The sequence below is a fragment of the Perca fluviatilis genome, chromosome 14 (genome assembly GCF_010015445.1).
Source record: "Perca fluviatilis chromosome 14, GENO_Pfluv_1.0, whole genome shotgun sequence".
NCBI classification, from domain to species: Eukaryota; Metazoa; Chordata; class Actinopteri; order Perciformes; family Percidae; genus Perca; species Perca fluviatilis.
In genome coordinates this window covers 4,285,177-4,301,342 of record NC_053125.1, presented here as the reverse complement: position 1 = coordinate 4,301,342, position 16,166 = coordinate 4,285,177, and the positions used below count along the sequence as shown (strand labels likewise).

The window sequence follows — 16,166 nt, the reverse complement described above, 5'->3', positions numbered from 1 at the left end:
CTGCGCCAGATGACCTGGCCTCCACAGTCACCGGACCTGAACCCAATCGAGATGGTTTGGGATGAGTTGGACCGCAGAGTGAAGGCAAAAGGGCCAACAAGTGCTAAGCATCTCTGGGAACTCCTTCAAGACTGTTGGAAAATCATTTCAGGTGACTACCTCTTGAAGCTCATCAAGAGAATGCCAAGAGTGTGCAAAGCAGTAATCAGAGCAAAGGGTGGCTACTTTGAAGAAACTAGAATATAAGACATGTTTTCAGTTATTTCACACTTTTTTGTTAAAGGAATTGTGGAGGATTTTCTTTTTCCGGGTGGATCATCAAGACTATTGGTCCTCCTAGTTGTCAATCATTCTGGCGCTATGTTTACGTAAGGCCGTCGTACGTGCTCGTCCCTAGGGTAGTTTTCGCTTTCTGCACATGAATACTTTCAGGTGTATATGTGTGGTGAGCTACGAGTGTCTACGAAAGGTATGACAAGAAGAGAAAGGCCTCTGAAGAAAGAAACAAGACCGGAGTGTTTTTGGGAGAATGTTTCAAACGCTGGCGTGCGCTAAAAGCACAGGTTGGGCTCTCCACTGATGCCTCAGTCGCGAAGTTTCTACTCGACAGGTAAAGTTTGGCATGCTATTTGGAGAAATCCATTTAAAATCACTGCTAGTGAAAGTTGATGTAAGCTATGATTAGCGATGCTAGTCCTGGCACAAGTCACACATAAACATCTCAATTTGTGAAAAAGTGCAAATCTTCTTTTGGAAAGTAGGCTTGTATGAACCATGCCGACAGCAACTTGTAAACAGTGCACTCTCGTGCACACGTTTAATAGGCGTTACGTCTCGGGAGCAGGTAGAGTGTTGCGCATTTGCATGTTTTCAAAAAGTGGAGAGGGCGGATCTTTTCTAAAATTCGGGAAAATCCTCCACTATACCTTTAAGTACATAATTCCACGTGTTCATTCATAGTTTTGAGGCCTTTAGTGAGAATCTACAATGTAAATAGTCATGAAAATAAAGGAAACGCATTGAATGAGAAGGTATGTTCAAACTTTTGGCCTGTACTGTACATTGTGGACCTGCCTTTGAGACACAGTGCAGAAATGGTGCTAGTGGACCAGTTTATGGAAAGAGGGTTGAATAATAACCGGGACGTTTCTCTGTAAGGCAGGGGTGTCAAACTCAATTCCACTAAGGGCCACACTGGAAAATAAGAATCACATTAAGGCCCAGACATTTATAGTTTGATATGCTTTTATTTTGAAAAAGTAAAATATCTTTGACTTTATTATTGCGTGTCTCATATCGCTTTCTCCCTCTACGGTTTGTCCGACATAAAGCCCTTAAAAAGTCATCATAAAGTTAACAAATCAAGCAAAACAAATATTACAATTTTTAAAAGCAGCTACCACACAGCAACCTGTTTCACAGTCTCAATGTTAAAACCCTCTGCTTCTGGGGGAATTTCTGAGTCCCAACGTTGCCAAATGTGTCAAATTCTGCTACAAGTGTCATGTAATTACAGTTTGAAAACAGTTTTCTGTCTTTTTGGTTTGCCTAGTTAGGCAGGCCAAAAGTTACTGTGAACCTAAATTGATACATGGGCCAGATCAAAATTTGCGAGGGGCCAGATTTTGCCCGCGGGCCTTGAGTTTGACACATGTACTGTAAGGTATGTGTGTGACAGTCTTTCTTTACAGTCCAGCATGTTGGTGCCACACCTCTAAATACAACTGTCTCCTTAACAAACAACGGCGAAACTCGGTTACATTTGTTAGCTTTTATTATCCATACAGTAGTTGTTAGTTGCAGTGACAAAGGAAACAACAGGAAAGCGTTATATAGGTAGTGATCATCATAAAGTAATCAACAATCTGGATAAAATATTTTCAGAAAAGCATTAATGTGCATCAATTGTAATTGTATGTGTTGTATTATTTAACCTCCTAAGTGGATGTTAAAGCAAGACTGTGTACCTTTTGAAAGAAGAAATAACACTATCTTCCTCTGGATTTTCTCTACTTACTGTCACATTACATTTTCCATCACCATGTAATCGCCTCTTGTGGCCATAGTTTAGCCAATCTACTACTACAGTCGCATACTGTAGAGACGCTTAATGTCTTTCTGTACATATTTTAGGTATTGTCCCTTGTGCCTACTGAAGCATTTTAATTGACAAAATAGACTATGATAGTAAACATAGTAAACATATGAGAAGGAATACATATAAAAACATATCTAATGAAAAAATATGGTAATATGTAAAGAACATTGTAATTACTGAAGTCTTTCTTTAGCTGTGTTCATTGATTTTTCTTTCTTCTTTTTTACGACGTTGCTGCATTGGATCAAACCATTAACAAAACGTATTGACGTATTATGACCTTATTAAGTTCCTTATGTTAGGAAATATTTGCATATTTCTACAGCCAGCAGACACAGGGCAGCATTAGCATTCAGTCATGTTTGTGTCTACGTGAATGAAGTCCAATATTCCCTCTCCTTTCAGCTCTGGTTTGGTCTCCACCACCTCCCGAGAAAGGTATCTGTCACTTTAGCCGCTAAATGCTCCACTGTGTTCACCAGCTAGTCTCTAACTGTGTCTGTCTGCTGTTTGGCAATGAGCAGGTCGTGTACAGTGGCTGATAATGAGGTTAAGAATAACATTGCAGTCTGGAGAACCAAAACAATGAGCTGAGGGGGAACTGCAGAGTTGATGATAAAGCGTGATTTATGGTTCTGCAAAGGCTCCACGCAGAGCCTATGTAAGTGGCTGGAAGTTTACACTTGTGCGTTGGTGTATCTCTTTAGAGAATAGCAGAGCCGGCACGTGTGTGTGCATGGGGAGTGTGTGGTAGAGCGATTGAGAGAGTGACGGTGATTAGCTTTGGAGCGAGTAGCGACTTTAGAGTCATAGTGTGCTTTCTGATGTGAAATCTGTAGCAGGAAAAGTTAACCCTCTCCTTGACTTCATGTTGTTTATGGAGAAGGAGAACCAGGAAATGAGTTGGGGGAAATGCAATGCTACCCGGCGTAGGGTCCAGTGTGGGGTCTGTGTCTCTACGTACCTATGTACGTAGCCACGGCGTAGATTTAAAGCAGAAGCATAAATCACACTTAACTCTTTGGGTTTTTCCACTACAACTTTCACATTACACATAGTCATTTGATCCATTGTTAATATAAAAAATATTGCTTAGTGCAGCTTTAAATTTGTGTAGCATTTGTGTAGTCCCTCCACGCTTGTCCACTTTGTCTCCTCAGTGTTGGACAGGGGGCGCTTGTATAGTGATCACCGGCTGGGAGGGACAGAAAACAGGAAAAAGCCATGGAATGATTGATTAAAAGTTATTGTAATGAAAGTCTGTTAAAGGTCCCAAAGACATGCTTGCCCTGCATCTTTCTGTTTGTTGTATGGTTGGTATATATTTCGGCATTAGGAGTAAACTCTGTTATCCATAGAGGACCTCTATAATAGAACCTGATGTGGTTGCAAGATTTGTTACACAACGAGAAAATCTTTGCAGCTGTATTGCTATTTGCTACAGCTATTGTCAGCGTTTACTCACCATTTTGGAAGCTGGCGAGCAGCAGTTGATCACCTTGCAGCTGTAGGCGGCCAGAGTGATGGAGATGGCCAACAGAGCAGCCTCAATGACTATACCCTCCGCATGAAACTGTGATTGGGTGCTCTGGTATAGGGATAAGATTGGCAGAAATGATGCTTGGACAACAGAAAGAAAGATAACAAAACAAAATAAATGTGATGCATTACAAGGCTGCTCAAAACAGCAGCTGAACAAGATTACACTTTTTTTTGTAGTGCCTCTATCGCTTTACTGACACTTCATCTGCTTTCACATGCCAATTAAATGTCAATTGACATTTCAACAGCTTTCATCTGTTACTTATCAACTCACTTCAACTGTTTCATCTTGTAATCTCCATTGCTTTTTCTTTATTTATTTATAATTTTTTCCTAATTAATGTAGTACATTTATCCAATGTCCTGATACAATATCAATGTATCACCTTATTGAGAGTGGAGCTATTTTCATTTTATCTGTCAATTTTATTTTTGTTATGTATGTATTTGTCACACATTTTATGTGATGGTTCATACAATAAACTAAATAAAATCCTGTAAACTTCAACTCACACTTCAATGGCTTTCATCTCTTACTCTTCAACTCTGGATACTTTAAATTAGGGTTAAGTGCTTTCAGTGCTCACATAATCAACTGATATTTCAAAATATATCAAATTTGAAAGCTAAACTGTAAAGAATTAAAGAGAACTGCTCATACAAACAACTTCACACTCTACACTGCGCTTCCTCAGGTCCTGAGCAGTACCTCTGTACAACTCTGTTGTTGAATGTTCACTGTTGCTTGCTCTTTATGTGCAGATTTTAAAGTGTAACTTTTAATCCCACCACTACACTACTCCAGTTTCATTATTTATCTTATCAAACTGAACCAAAGGAGTCTACGCAGGAGTCTTCGCGGGAGGCAACGTGGGCTTGATATCTCATATCTCACTTACACTGCTCGGTGTCTTCATCCGGAAATGTGCTGCTTCTCCATTCCTGTCCTTGTTTCCTCTCGGAGATACTACAAACCACACATTAGCTCGCAACATTTCCGCAACTCCACCTCTCTTACCTATCCCACCCGTTCCACACACAACTTTTCCTGAGTCTGAAACTCAAGTAGCAGCACGTATCTCGGCCTGTCTGACTGACATCTCTTCTTGGATGTCCACACACCATCTGAAACTCAACCTCGACAAAACTGAGCTCCTTTTCCTTCCAGGGAAGGGCTCTCCTACCCAGGACCTGACTATAACAATTGACAACTCTGTGGTAGCCCCCACCCAGACTGCTAGAAACCTGGGTGTGACACTTGACGACCAACTCTCCTTCACTGCTAACATTGCTGCAACTACTCGATCGTGTAGATACATGCTGCATAACATCAGAAGGATACGTCCCCTTCTAACGCAGAAGGCGGCTCAGGTTCTGGTTCAGGCTCTAGTCATCTCACATCTAGACTACTGCAACTCCCTCCTGATTGGCCTACCTGCATGTGCCATCCGACCCCTGCAGCTCATTCAGAATGCAGCAGCTCGGCTTGTCTTCAACCTCCCCAAGTTCTCTCACACTACACCGCTCCTCCGCTCTCTTCACTGGTTACCAGTTGCTGCCCGCATCCGCTTCAAGACACTAGTACTTACATACAGGGCCACGAACGGATCAGCCCCAGCTTACATCCAGGACATGGTCAAACCATATACCCCAACCCGCCCACTTCGCTCTGCATCAGCCAAACTGCTTGCTGCCCCCTCACAGCGAGGGAGAACTAATCGCTCAACGAAATACCGACTGTTCACTGTCCTGGCTCCCAAATGGTGGAATGAGCTCCCCATTGACATCAGGATGGCCGAAAGCCTACACATCTTCCGCCGAAGGCTAAAAACACATCTCTTCCGACTACACCTCGGATAAAAAAAAAAACTGCACTTTCTTTGTAGCTTTGCTTATTTAAAGCTAATGTACTTGCACTTACTACTTGCTGTCTGGAGTTTGAACCTTCACAGTTGAAAGCACTTAATTGTAAGTCGCTTTGGATAAAAGCGTCAGCTAAATGACATGTAATTTAATGTAATGAACCATGACAACCAACAGTTATAGCTCACCTCAATTTGATAGCAGATTTCGCCCCAATGTCCTGTGGTGTTGTGGTCATGTTCATAGTAATAACGCCAGCAGAAAGAGGGCGTGTGATCCATTTTAACCAGCATACAGATCATGTTGAAGAGTGAGGCACCACTGGCCACCAATTGCATCCCCAAACAAGCTCTCAGCTGAAAGACAGGATATTTTATTATTCTTTAGAATAACTCTTGATTTGCATAACTAGACGTTCACAGGCTGGATACAATGTAAGAGAAAAAGGACTTGATATTTAAATCCTGAAATTAAAATTGCAAAGACAAATCATGTACAAACAGTTGTACTTGGTACATTTTTGGTAAACTATTTTGAATCATCACAGCTGGATTAACCAGTTTCCCTCTTTTCTGCGGTGTATTACACCATCCTCTCCTGTGTATTAACCCTTGTGTTGTCTTCCCATCAACTATGAACTTGTTGGCTGAACCCTCCCGGGTCAAAATGTACACAATAACGTTTTTTTCCCCACTGCCAACATTATATAAACCACTAATACCAACTCGTTCACTCGAGTTTTACACTTATTCTTGGAATTCATGGTTGATAAACCTCATTTATATGAAATAATATCTAAGTTTTTAGTGGATAAAAAGCAGAAATTAAGTTAAGATCAGAGGATATTGAGTGCATCACAGACTGGTTTATGTGAAAGTTTAGTCAGGATACTGTTTTGAAACCATTTAAACATTTCTATAAAATCCTATAAAACTGAATAAAAGACCCAAAATTCTATGAAAGTAGTCATTCATTTTACTTGTGGATAGCGTTGAATGAAACCATCCATGTTATTTTTGGGCACATTGGTTGGTTGGAGAACAGGAGGGTTAAGCTGCTCTACTCCCTGTTCCTTTACTAAACGGCGCTCTCCACTGCTTTGTACCATGTAATTGAGCAACATGGCTGAATGTGGCCACAGATGGACAGATGTGACGGGGTCAGTGGACAACGGAACACCCACTTCCACATCTTAGAGGAAGTGACAGACCAGTAATTTGTCTGTAGCAGTTCACAAAAGTGCCAAATAGTCAACATTTCTCATGACAAGAAATTTCAATATGTTCTGGTACTTTCTGAAGGCAGTAGGCCTGGATCTGTGTTTGCTCCTTGGTATGATATATTGTCTATACAGAATTGGCGATCATGTTGGGACTCCGCTCCAGCCAGGTGACTTACCGTCGGCAGATGGAGGTTCTGTGCTGCTACAGCTACACTCCCAGCTATTATCACCTGTGAATGAAGAGAACACAAATCACACAACCAAAAGTTGCAGCTGCCAACCAGAGTTTCGCCAGTTAACAGCACAGTCACAAAAAAGCTGAAAAATGCCTGCTGGGGCTTAATTAATAATCATTCCAGCGGGAAACAATAAAGATTAAACAAAATGGCCTGAATACAACTAGGAGAGCAAATGGATGTAAAGAAAAGTAAATAAGTACAGTAAAGAATGAAAGAAAAGAAATCTGAGTTATTGTGCCACCACTGCTCAGAGGTTTGCCCAGTAAATAATTATGTCAATCTGAGAATATTTCTTTAGAAGATAGTTAGATAGATACTTTATTGATCCCCAAAGGGAAATTCAAGGCCCCAGTAGCTTAAAGACATCACACACAACATAAACGTACATCATAAACAGGATAATAAATAATAAATCCACAAGAATAATATGGACAATAAAAGAAAAGATAATAAATACAAAGTAAGTTGCTCTATGAGAGTGTGTGTCATGATGTAGTAAGACATAGTAATATAAAAAACTATAGCAGTGCAAGGATACTGCTTTAACGTACCTCTGCAGCCTTAGTTAGGATTTTTATTTAAAAGACAATACCGAGTCATGCACCGTGTTGCTCTATGTGGGCATTTAAGGTCCTTGTGAGCTGCTCGTATGTAACAACACAAATGTCACACTAGAATGTGACATTTGAAAGATGTAGGCTTTTCAGATCTGAGGAATTGTCACTGGTTGCATTATGGGTCTTTTTATAGAGCATTTTTAGAATTTGACCAATATCTTTTCCTCTTGGCATGCTTCTGTAATGAATGACAATGCGTGGTGCTTCTCACATATTATCACATATTATTTCTTGTTAGCTGTGCGAAGACGTCTCTCCCTCAGTTTCTTTAGTTTCCTATCTTGGTCATATGCTCTACCGTGGTAGATTCCGTGACAGTGTTGTCCAGCTGTCAGGTTTTATGTCAAAGTCTATGAGATCTCTCTTAAACACAGCGCAGTTTAGGTCTGCCCGTATGCCGAGTTCCCTCCTCCAATACTACAACTACTATATAGTAGAGACTACAAGTCAGCCTCTGTCGCTTTGATCATTCTATCGTTATAAATCGTAAATAAGTCTCTTAAGACTCTCCAGCTGATCCAGAATGCTGCAGCGCGTGTTCTCACAAGAACTAAGAAAAGAGATCATATTTCTCCTGTATTAGCTTCTCTGCATTGGCTTCCTGTTGAATCCAGGATTGAGTTTAAAGTCCTTCTCTTGACCTACAAAGCTCTAAATGGTCTAGCACCATCATATCTAGAAGAGCTCCTAATACCCTATTGTCCCACTAGAGCACTGCGCTCCCAGAATGCAGAGTTACTGGTGGTACCTAGAGTCTCTAAAAGTAGAATGGGAGCTAGAGCCTTCAGTTATCAGGCTCCTCTCCTATGGAACCAGCTCCTGATCTGGGTTCGGGGGGCAGAAACTGTCACCTCATTCAAGAATGAACTTAAAACTCTCCTATTTGATAAAGCTTATAGTTAGGGAGTGAGGAGTTGCAGTGTTCACCTAACTGGCCCAACTACTTCTCTTCATAATTGTTAGATTAATAATACATAACAAAGTAGAGGGAGGCAGGCCAGCCAAGCCAGATCCGGCAGGGGAGAGTTCTAAGCCCGAAAAAGCTACCTCTCCTATGACCGGCTCTCTTAGTTACCTGTTATAGTTACGCTGTTATAGTTCTAGACTGCGGGGGACTTCCTTCCTTTGACACACTGAGCTGCTCTCTCCTCTCCCTTTTTATTACTGTTACTATTACTATTACTATTTGTGTGCAGCCCGTCCCAGAAATGCTTGTTACTAATCCTAGCTTCTGGGGAGTTTACTCCCCGAGTCCTTCTGTTTTTCCCCCAGCATATTTCCTTGGAGAACGTTGGCACCAAATCCTGGTTGCAGCTGTCGCCGTGGTCCCCCAGCCATGTCATGCTGCGTCCTGCTGAACCCTGCAGCTTCCCGCTACATCCAGTCACTGTTCCATTATTAATGTGACTACTATCGCCACTGTTCATCACACCCCCAACCGGCTCGTCAGACACCGCCTACCAAGAGCCTGGGTCTGTCCGAGGTTTCTTCCCAAGAGGGAGTTTTTCCTCGCCACTGTCGCACTGCTTGCTCTTGAGGGAATTACTGGAATTGTTGGAATTGTTGGGGCTTTGTAAATTATAGAGTGTGACCACACTCTATAATTTACAAAGCCCCAACAAAGCCCCAACTACTCTATCTGTAAAGTGTCTCGAGATAACTTATGTTATGATTTGATACTATAAATAAAATTGAATTGAATTGAATTGAATTGAATCGTGAATCTGTCTCTAACACGTCTCTAACTAGTCACTATTTTGGAAGAGGCAGCAGGAGAAGAACCCAAATGCACACGTAGGACTGATGCAATAAAATTATTAAAGGACAATTCCGGCGCAAAATGAACCTAGATACTAGAGACAGGACACTAATTCATCAAAATCATTGGCTTATCAATTTGCCTACAATAACCTGATATATCCAGAGCTATTAAAGGGAGAAATGCCTGGGCATAAAAGCTTGACACCCTGTTAGCATCTCATATATATTCAGATCAGCTTCTTTTGAATTATGGTATAATATTTGATGTAGTCACATGCTTACCAGTATAGATGAAATGAAGAAAGGTATGTCAGCATCCACATGGCTCAAGCCTTGGGACAGAAACACACCCACACAGATGATCTGAAACAAACTCAGACCAATCTGAGTGATCTGGGACAGCAGAGAGAACAGTCAAAGATAAGGCATAAAGCACAAAGCTCTGTGTATAAGTAATATGGAAAATACAGTATTTATCATAAAGTATCTATTAAGGAAGTAAAAAGGATTCTAAGTAATCATGTAATTAAACTTCTTAAACCAAACCAATGCCCAATATATCAAATATATTACCTTATTGCATTATAATGTTTTATTTTAACAGTAACAGCTGTGAAATTGAGACATTATTTCCTCTGAAAAGTAGTATAACAGCTGTTACTGTATGACGCAGGGAAAAGTGGCATACTGAAGTAAATTACAATTTTCTCACAATTTAAGTAGGCCTACCATAGATTACTTGAGTAAAATATTTAGTGATATTAAAGGGGTGATAGAATATATATAGGGTATTTCACACTGTTCCTTATGGTCTCCTAATGGGGTATGTAACATTGGTTGGGCTGAAAATGGCCTGGTTGATATTTTATGGGCCCTTATGCATCCCTGTGTTTTGGCCCTATTTGTAACAAGAGCTTTTCTTCCAAATATGGTATGGTCATGAATATTTAGATGAGCTGCGCGGTGATTGGTTGAGCGACTTGCCATACGCAGACATTAGAGACGCGCGCTGATTGGTTGAGCGAATCCCCAATACTCATACATTAGAGAAGCGACAGAATCTCATATTCCAGACACTGCAATGTTTCATTACCAAATTCACTTCTGAGACTTTTTGCGAGAAAATCAACTATATAAAGCTCAAATATGGGCCGCGTTTACAAAAATTGATCGCTAATTGCAAATTTGGTAAGACGTGTCGGACTTTAGGAGCTCCACACAGTCTGACGAGAAAGCGACAGCCTGCTGGGCTCCATACCCAGGGCAAAGTCACCCTTTGTGGATACTGCATACGGGGCTCCGCGGCCAGCTACCGGCATAACTATATCTATAAATAATACATTTACGGTTTTGAATGTCCCAATGTCTTATAAAGCTAACCGTTGTGTCCGATTTGATTTTAAAGGTCCAATATGTAATATTTGTACTTTAATAAATCCAAAAATGACACCAATGCCTCATCAGATATTAAGGAAACATGTTAAACTGAAATACTATCTTTGTTATCAACGGCCCAGTTTGACAGCCAGGCCGGGTTGCCAGATATACCTGAAAAACGTAAACCCAGCGCGCTACAGCTGTAACGGTAGTACAGCCATGAAAGCAGCAAACAAACGAACAGGATCAACGAAGATAGATTCTACATGACATAAAAAAAAGAAAACAGCATTTTTCTAACAGTTGCGTGACCAGAGACGTAACAACTCCCTGGTAAATATTGGAGATGTATTTGAAAGATGGAGACAGCTTAGAGCCCAAAAGGACGCAGAGTTGGCTTATTTTCTCATGAACAGGTAAGCATTAGCTTCAGGCTAATTTATCACAGCTACTAGGGACGGGCATTTTTTGTCATTTCAACATTTGTGTTCTCACATTGAATTATATAGCTAGAGTAACCGAGTTGGTTACTCACAAAAACAATTGAGACATAGCCAGTAAAGTGATCCCGACTGGTCCTGGCTAACGCCGCCATGCTAACCCTGCTAACTGCTAACGTTACCGGAGAACCAGGCATGCAGCCCATGGCTGTTTACAATGTGTAGTTTAGCGGCTGGAGCCGACAACGGTGAGTTATTTTAAGCCACGAGAGGGGGGCTGTAAATCGGGAAGAGAGGACTGTGAGTTTGCAGTGTGTTTAGCGATTGTTGCCGTAATTCTAAGCCAATGAAGTGTGTTCCGTCGGCAAGGTAGTGGTATTTTTAGCGTTTCGTATTGTAATTCTAAGCCGAGGAAGTGTGCCTGACTGGCATGTGGAGAAGACAGTGAGGTTGTTGTGTTTTTAGCGGTTCATACTGTAATTTTAAACCGAAAAAGTGTGTCTGTCAGTTGGTTACAGAGCTCCGCGTGAGCACGGGCTTTTATGACTGTCTATATAGCCAGCATCTACCGTTAGCTACTCCGCTGTGCTGTGAAGTCATGTCTGGCTATGTGAGAAGCTCTAACTTAGCACGTTGTTGTGAATGCTGCGGTCTCAGCCTGGCAACCCCCTTGAACTTCGAGTCTGGGCAGGAGGGGGCGGGGGAGACGACTCTCCAGTATTTTGAATTTGTACTGCAGTAACTATTTTAACCGCTAGCTGCCAGTATTACACACAATATTACATATTGCACCTTTAAGGCATTTTTATGAACGCGAGGCGTCTTTGTAGGACAAGCAGCTGCTTGCTATATGTCCCATTCATTACAATGGGAAAATACCGCAGCTAGCTAGCTACACTTTCGCCATAACTAAATTATATTTACTGTTTGAATTTCGTCACGCCACTTATACAACATCATTCCCCAATGTCTTATAAAGCTAACCGTTGTGTCCGATTTGATTTTAAGGCATTTTTATGAACGCAAGGCGTCTTTGTAGGACGAGCAGCTGCTTGCTATATGTCCCATTCATTACAATGGGGAAATACCGCAGCTTGCTCATTTTCGCATAACTAAAGTATATTTACAGTTTGAATTTCGTCACGGCATGAATATTACAGGTTCCTCAAGGTCTTACAAAGCTTAGCTAACACTTGTCCGATTTCGGATTTCAATTGAATGTATTTTTGTGAATGTCAGAGTTAGGAGGAGGCTAGCTAGCTCTCATTGATGGACTCCATCTCACCGCGACTCTATCAATGAGACTCGCGGACAAGAGGCGTTTATTTTCCCGATTGTTTGTTTAAATAACTCAACACACATACCCATTATAAGATTAACTGGAACCTGCGGGCTGCGGTAAAAGATTGCGGGCGTAACAAGCTCGCTGACACTGCGGTCAGGGTGGCGATGTAGCAACCCAGGCAGCACCAACACAGGTGTTACACCGTAAGCTGTGACCCATCAGGAAGTGTGACCGCAGAGGGCGCTGTTGCACATCGTCTGCTCGTGTGTGCTAGACAATGGAGGCGAAGAAGAGCGCGTACGCAAACGGAGTAAACATTAATACATTACGTCCACGGATGCGAGCTGTATGATTATTCGCGATTTGTTATTGCTTCCTAAGGAGAAAAAGTAAACCGCTGTTTATCTGAAAGTAAATAAAATATATTAAGGTACATTTTCTCTGAAATGTAACATGTATTTCTTTGTGACTGCATGCACATACGTACACAATTACATTTGTAATAAGCACATTGGCTAAGTTGTCATAAGCTACGTGACCCCCCGTAACTGCTTAATAAAGGAGTCAAACTTCATAATATTTTCTGGTGTTGTTATGTCATGTCTTCACACTAATCTGGACCCATGTTTTCTTATTTGGAGTCATCACAGAGCCAGTATCTCAGAGGTCACCATATATGACAAGTAGCAGCCGTCAGAATGTGGACCCACTGTAACTGCTGAATTAATGGGTCAAACTTCAAAATATTGTTTGGGGTTTGTTATATCATGTCTTCACATTACTCTGGACACATATTTTCTTATTTGGAGTCATCACAGAGCCAGTATCTCAGAGGTCACCATATATGACAAGTAGCAGCCGTCAGAATGTGTGAGCTCACTGTAACTGCTGAATTAATGAGTCAAACTTCAAAATATTGTTTGGGGTTGTTATATCATGATATTATGAAGTTTGACTCCTTAATTAAGCAGTTACAGTGAGGTCACACATTCTGACGGCTGCCACCTCATATAGGTTCGGACACGCTCTGATCAAATACGAAATGGAGTCAACAATACGCCATAAACATGGGTCCAGATTAGTGTGAAGACATGACATACACAACACCAGAAAATATTATGAAGTTTGACTCCTTTATTACGCAGTTACAGTGGGGTCACTACATTATGACACCTTAGCCAATGTGCTTATTACAAATGTAATTGTGCATGCATGTGCATGCAGTCACAAAGAAATACATGTTACATTTCAGAGAAAATGTACCTTAATATATTTTATTTACTTTCAGATAAACAGCGGTTTACTTTTTCTCCTTGGGAAGCAATAACAAATCGCGAATAATCATACCGCCTCGCATCCGTGGACGTAATGTATTAATGTTTACTCCCGCCTATGCGACACGCTTTCTTCGCCCTCCATTGTCTAGCACACACGAGCAGACGATGTGCAACAGCCCCTCTGCGGTCACACTTCCTGATGGGTCACAGCTACGGTGTAACACCGGCATCAAACTCCGACACACAGTCGGAGAAAATTTGCAATTAGCCATCCATTTTCGTAAGCGGCCCATATTCGAGCTTTATATGGTTGATTTCGGCATAAAAAGTTTCAGAAGTGAATTTTGTAATGGAATAGCAGAGATCGGCGTGACCTAGCTAGATTCAGAAGACTACCTGATCTCAGGTCAGTTGTGTAGCCTATGTAAATGTTGGGGCGTGACTGTTCTCTTAAGGTTCCGGATTTTGAGATGCTTGCGCAAGCAACTCAGCTTTGTTGGGATTCGCCCGTTTTCAGAGGCAGTTTCAAAATATGAGATTTTCATAGTAAAGGGGTGTCAGTGGGACTTTGAGCTTCTATGTATGTCCTATTTACCCACCAAACTGTCGTTATTCAACTATGACAGGGTAAAATCGGTTTTGCATTCTATCACCCCTTTAAGAATGACACACACACACACACACACACACACACACACACACACACACACACACACACACACACACACACACACACACACACACACACACACACACTGTACCCCCAGAGCTTTGGGTTCAGCCTCCAGGTACTTCTTATTCCTATGGACGTTTCTCTGGAAACTGACAGCGACCAGAGGGCTCTGAGCTGGGCTGATGCCTTCCTCCACAACCGCTGCTTCATCTGAAACAGCCAAAGCTAGTCTTACTTTCATGTCTTCTATATTGACATTTAGTAGTAACAGTTAGAGCCTACGGTGGAAATGAGTTGCGCATGCATTGCAGGCATGCAGCGGAAATCGGCTTCAGTATCTCAAGCAGTAAACATCTGGATTTCATCACTCTGCACAAACAACAGATCGTCATGCCCTTCTTTCCTCACTGTTAACTCAAAGTTATTAAATACAATAATGTATGAACAAAGCGTGTTTTTACCTTCCATGGTCACGATATCAGCGATAACTTCCCCTTTTTAAACGTGTTTTTTCAGCGGTCCGAGACTCCGAGGATGCAGATCGTAAATTTTGCAACAACTCTGTGGATTTGGGTGATCGAGTCCCGCCCCGCGTCTGTCTGTCATTGCAACATAATCTCGCTTTGCCAGACCCTCCTCCAAAGCGCTCAGACACTATCATCAGCTGTATAAACGATGATCATGTGGCTAATTACTTATTATATTTATTTATTTATCACTCGTTAACTGTGCAATATGTCATTTATATTCATCTGAATATCTGTGTATATATAATGTCTGTTTATATAAGGGTGTTTATTGTGTAAATATGTTTATTATTATTATTATTATTACAACATTCTATTTTTTTCTATTTCTTATATTTTTTTCTCCTATGTCTACTTAATGTGTATTTGTGTTATTCTGATATGTGTAAAAAACGTTTTCTTGTGAGCTACTGTAGCACAGGACTTTCCACAGTGTGGGATTAATAGAGTCTATCTTATCTTATTTTATCTTAATTCCCTTTTTTAGTTTTTTGTTCTTTAATTCAATTTTCTTTAAGCATGACATACAGTATCAATAGAAAATATCAAAAGTACAAACATATTGGAACATTAAAAAGATAGAATAAAAGCAACAGGCAAAGAAAGATAAAAAGGAAAAAAAAGATAAGATAACAAGAAATACAGAAACGAAAGTACACAGCACAGTTGAAAAAACATTAAATGTATTACAGACAACAGATGTTTTCAGTTCTGTTCTGCGAGTCAGAAATTGTTGATATTTAGAGTTCCATTTCTTTTACAAATATAGAGAATGTTGTTTTTTTTGTTTGTGAGTTTAGATTTGCCGTGGCTAATAAACTCCAGTTATGTGTCTACCAAAATCTGTCAATCATTTAGCAGAAACACAGTTAATATAAAGGACTTATCTGACCAGATATTTTATAAATGCAGCAGGAGAACTGAGGTCTGAGGTCATATATAATTTAGTTTAAAGTGCTCACATTATGCTCAATTCAGGTTCATAATTGTATTTAGAGGTTATATCAGAATAGGTTTACATGTTTTCATTTTCAAAAAACACCATATTTTTATATATACTATATATATCTCTTTTCACCCTGTGTGTTGAGCTCTCAGTTTTAGCTACAGAGTGAGGCATCTCACTTCTGTTCCATCTTTGTTAGGAGTTGCACATGCTCAGTACCTAGGTAAGGACTACTAGCCAGTCAGAAGCAGAGTATGAGGGCGTGCCCTGATAGTACCTAAGTAAGGACTACTAGCCAG

General features: G+C 40.8%; 1 protein-coding gene across 1 annotated transcript; it reads right to left on the bottom strand.

The window, feature by feature from the left end:
- Nucleotides 1–1,752: 1,752 nt before the first annotated feature.
- Nucleotides 1,753–15,015, bottom strand: LOC120572661. Its single transcript, XM_039821980.1, has 7 exons — nucleotides 14,856–15,015; nucleotides 14,483–14,604; nucleotides 9,625–9,735; nucleotides 6,902–6,955; nucleotides 5,692–5,859; nucleotides 3,564–3,686; nucleotides 1,753–3,293 (listed from the first exon to the last, which is right to left on the bottom strand). The coding sequence occupies exons 1-7, from the start codon at nucleotides 14,860–14,862 to the stop codon at nucleotides 3,255–3,257; spliced, it is 624 nt and encodes a 207-aa protein (XP_039677914.1). The 5' UTR covers nucleotides 14,863–15,015; the 3' UTR covers nucleotides 1,753–3,254.
- Between the last annotated feature and the right edge of the window lie 1,151 nt (nucleotides 15,016–16,166).

Excerpts from the sequence above, each read along its gene's own strand:
- LOC120572661 (XM_039821980.1), bottom strand. Across the intron at positions 6,956-9,624 it reads TCTTCATTTCATCTATACTG|GTGATAATAGCTGGGAGTGT; the intron begins GTAAGCATGTGA and ends CTTCATTCACAG. Across the intron at positions 3,294-3,563 it reads GCTCGCCAGCTTCCAAAATG|CCGGTGATCACTATACAAGC; the intron begins GTGAGTAAACGC and ends TGTCCCTCCCAG.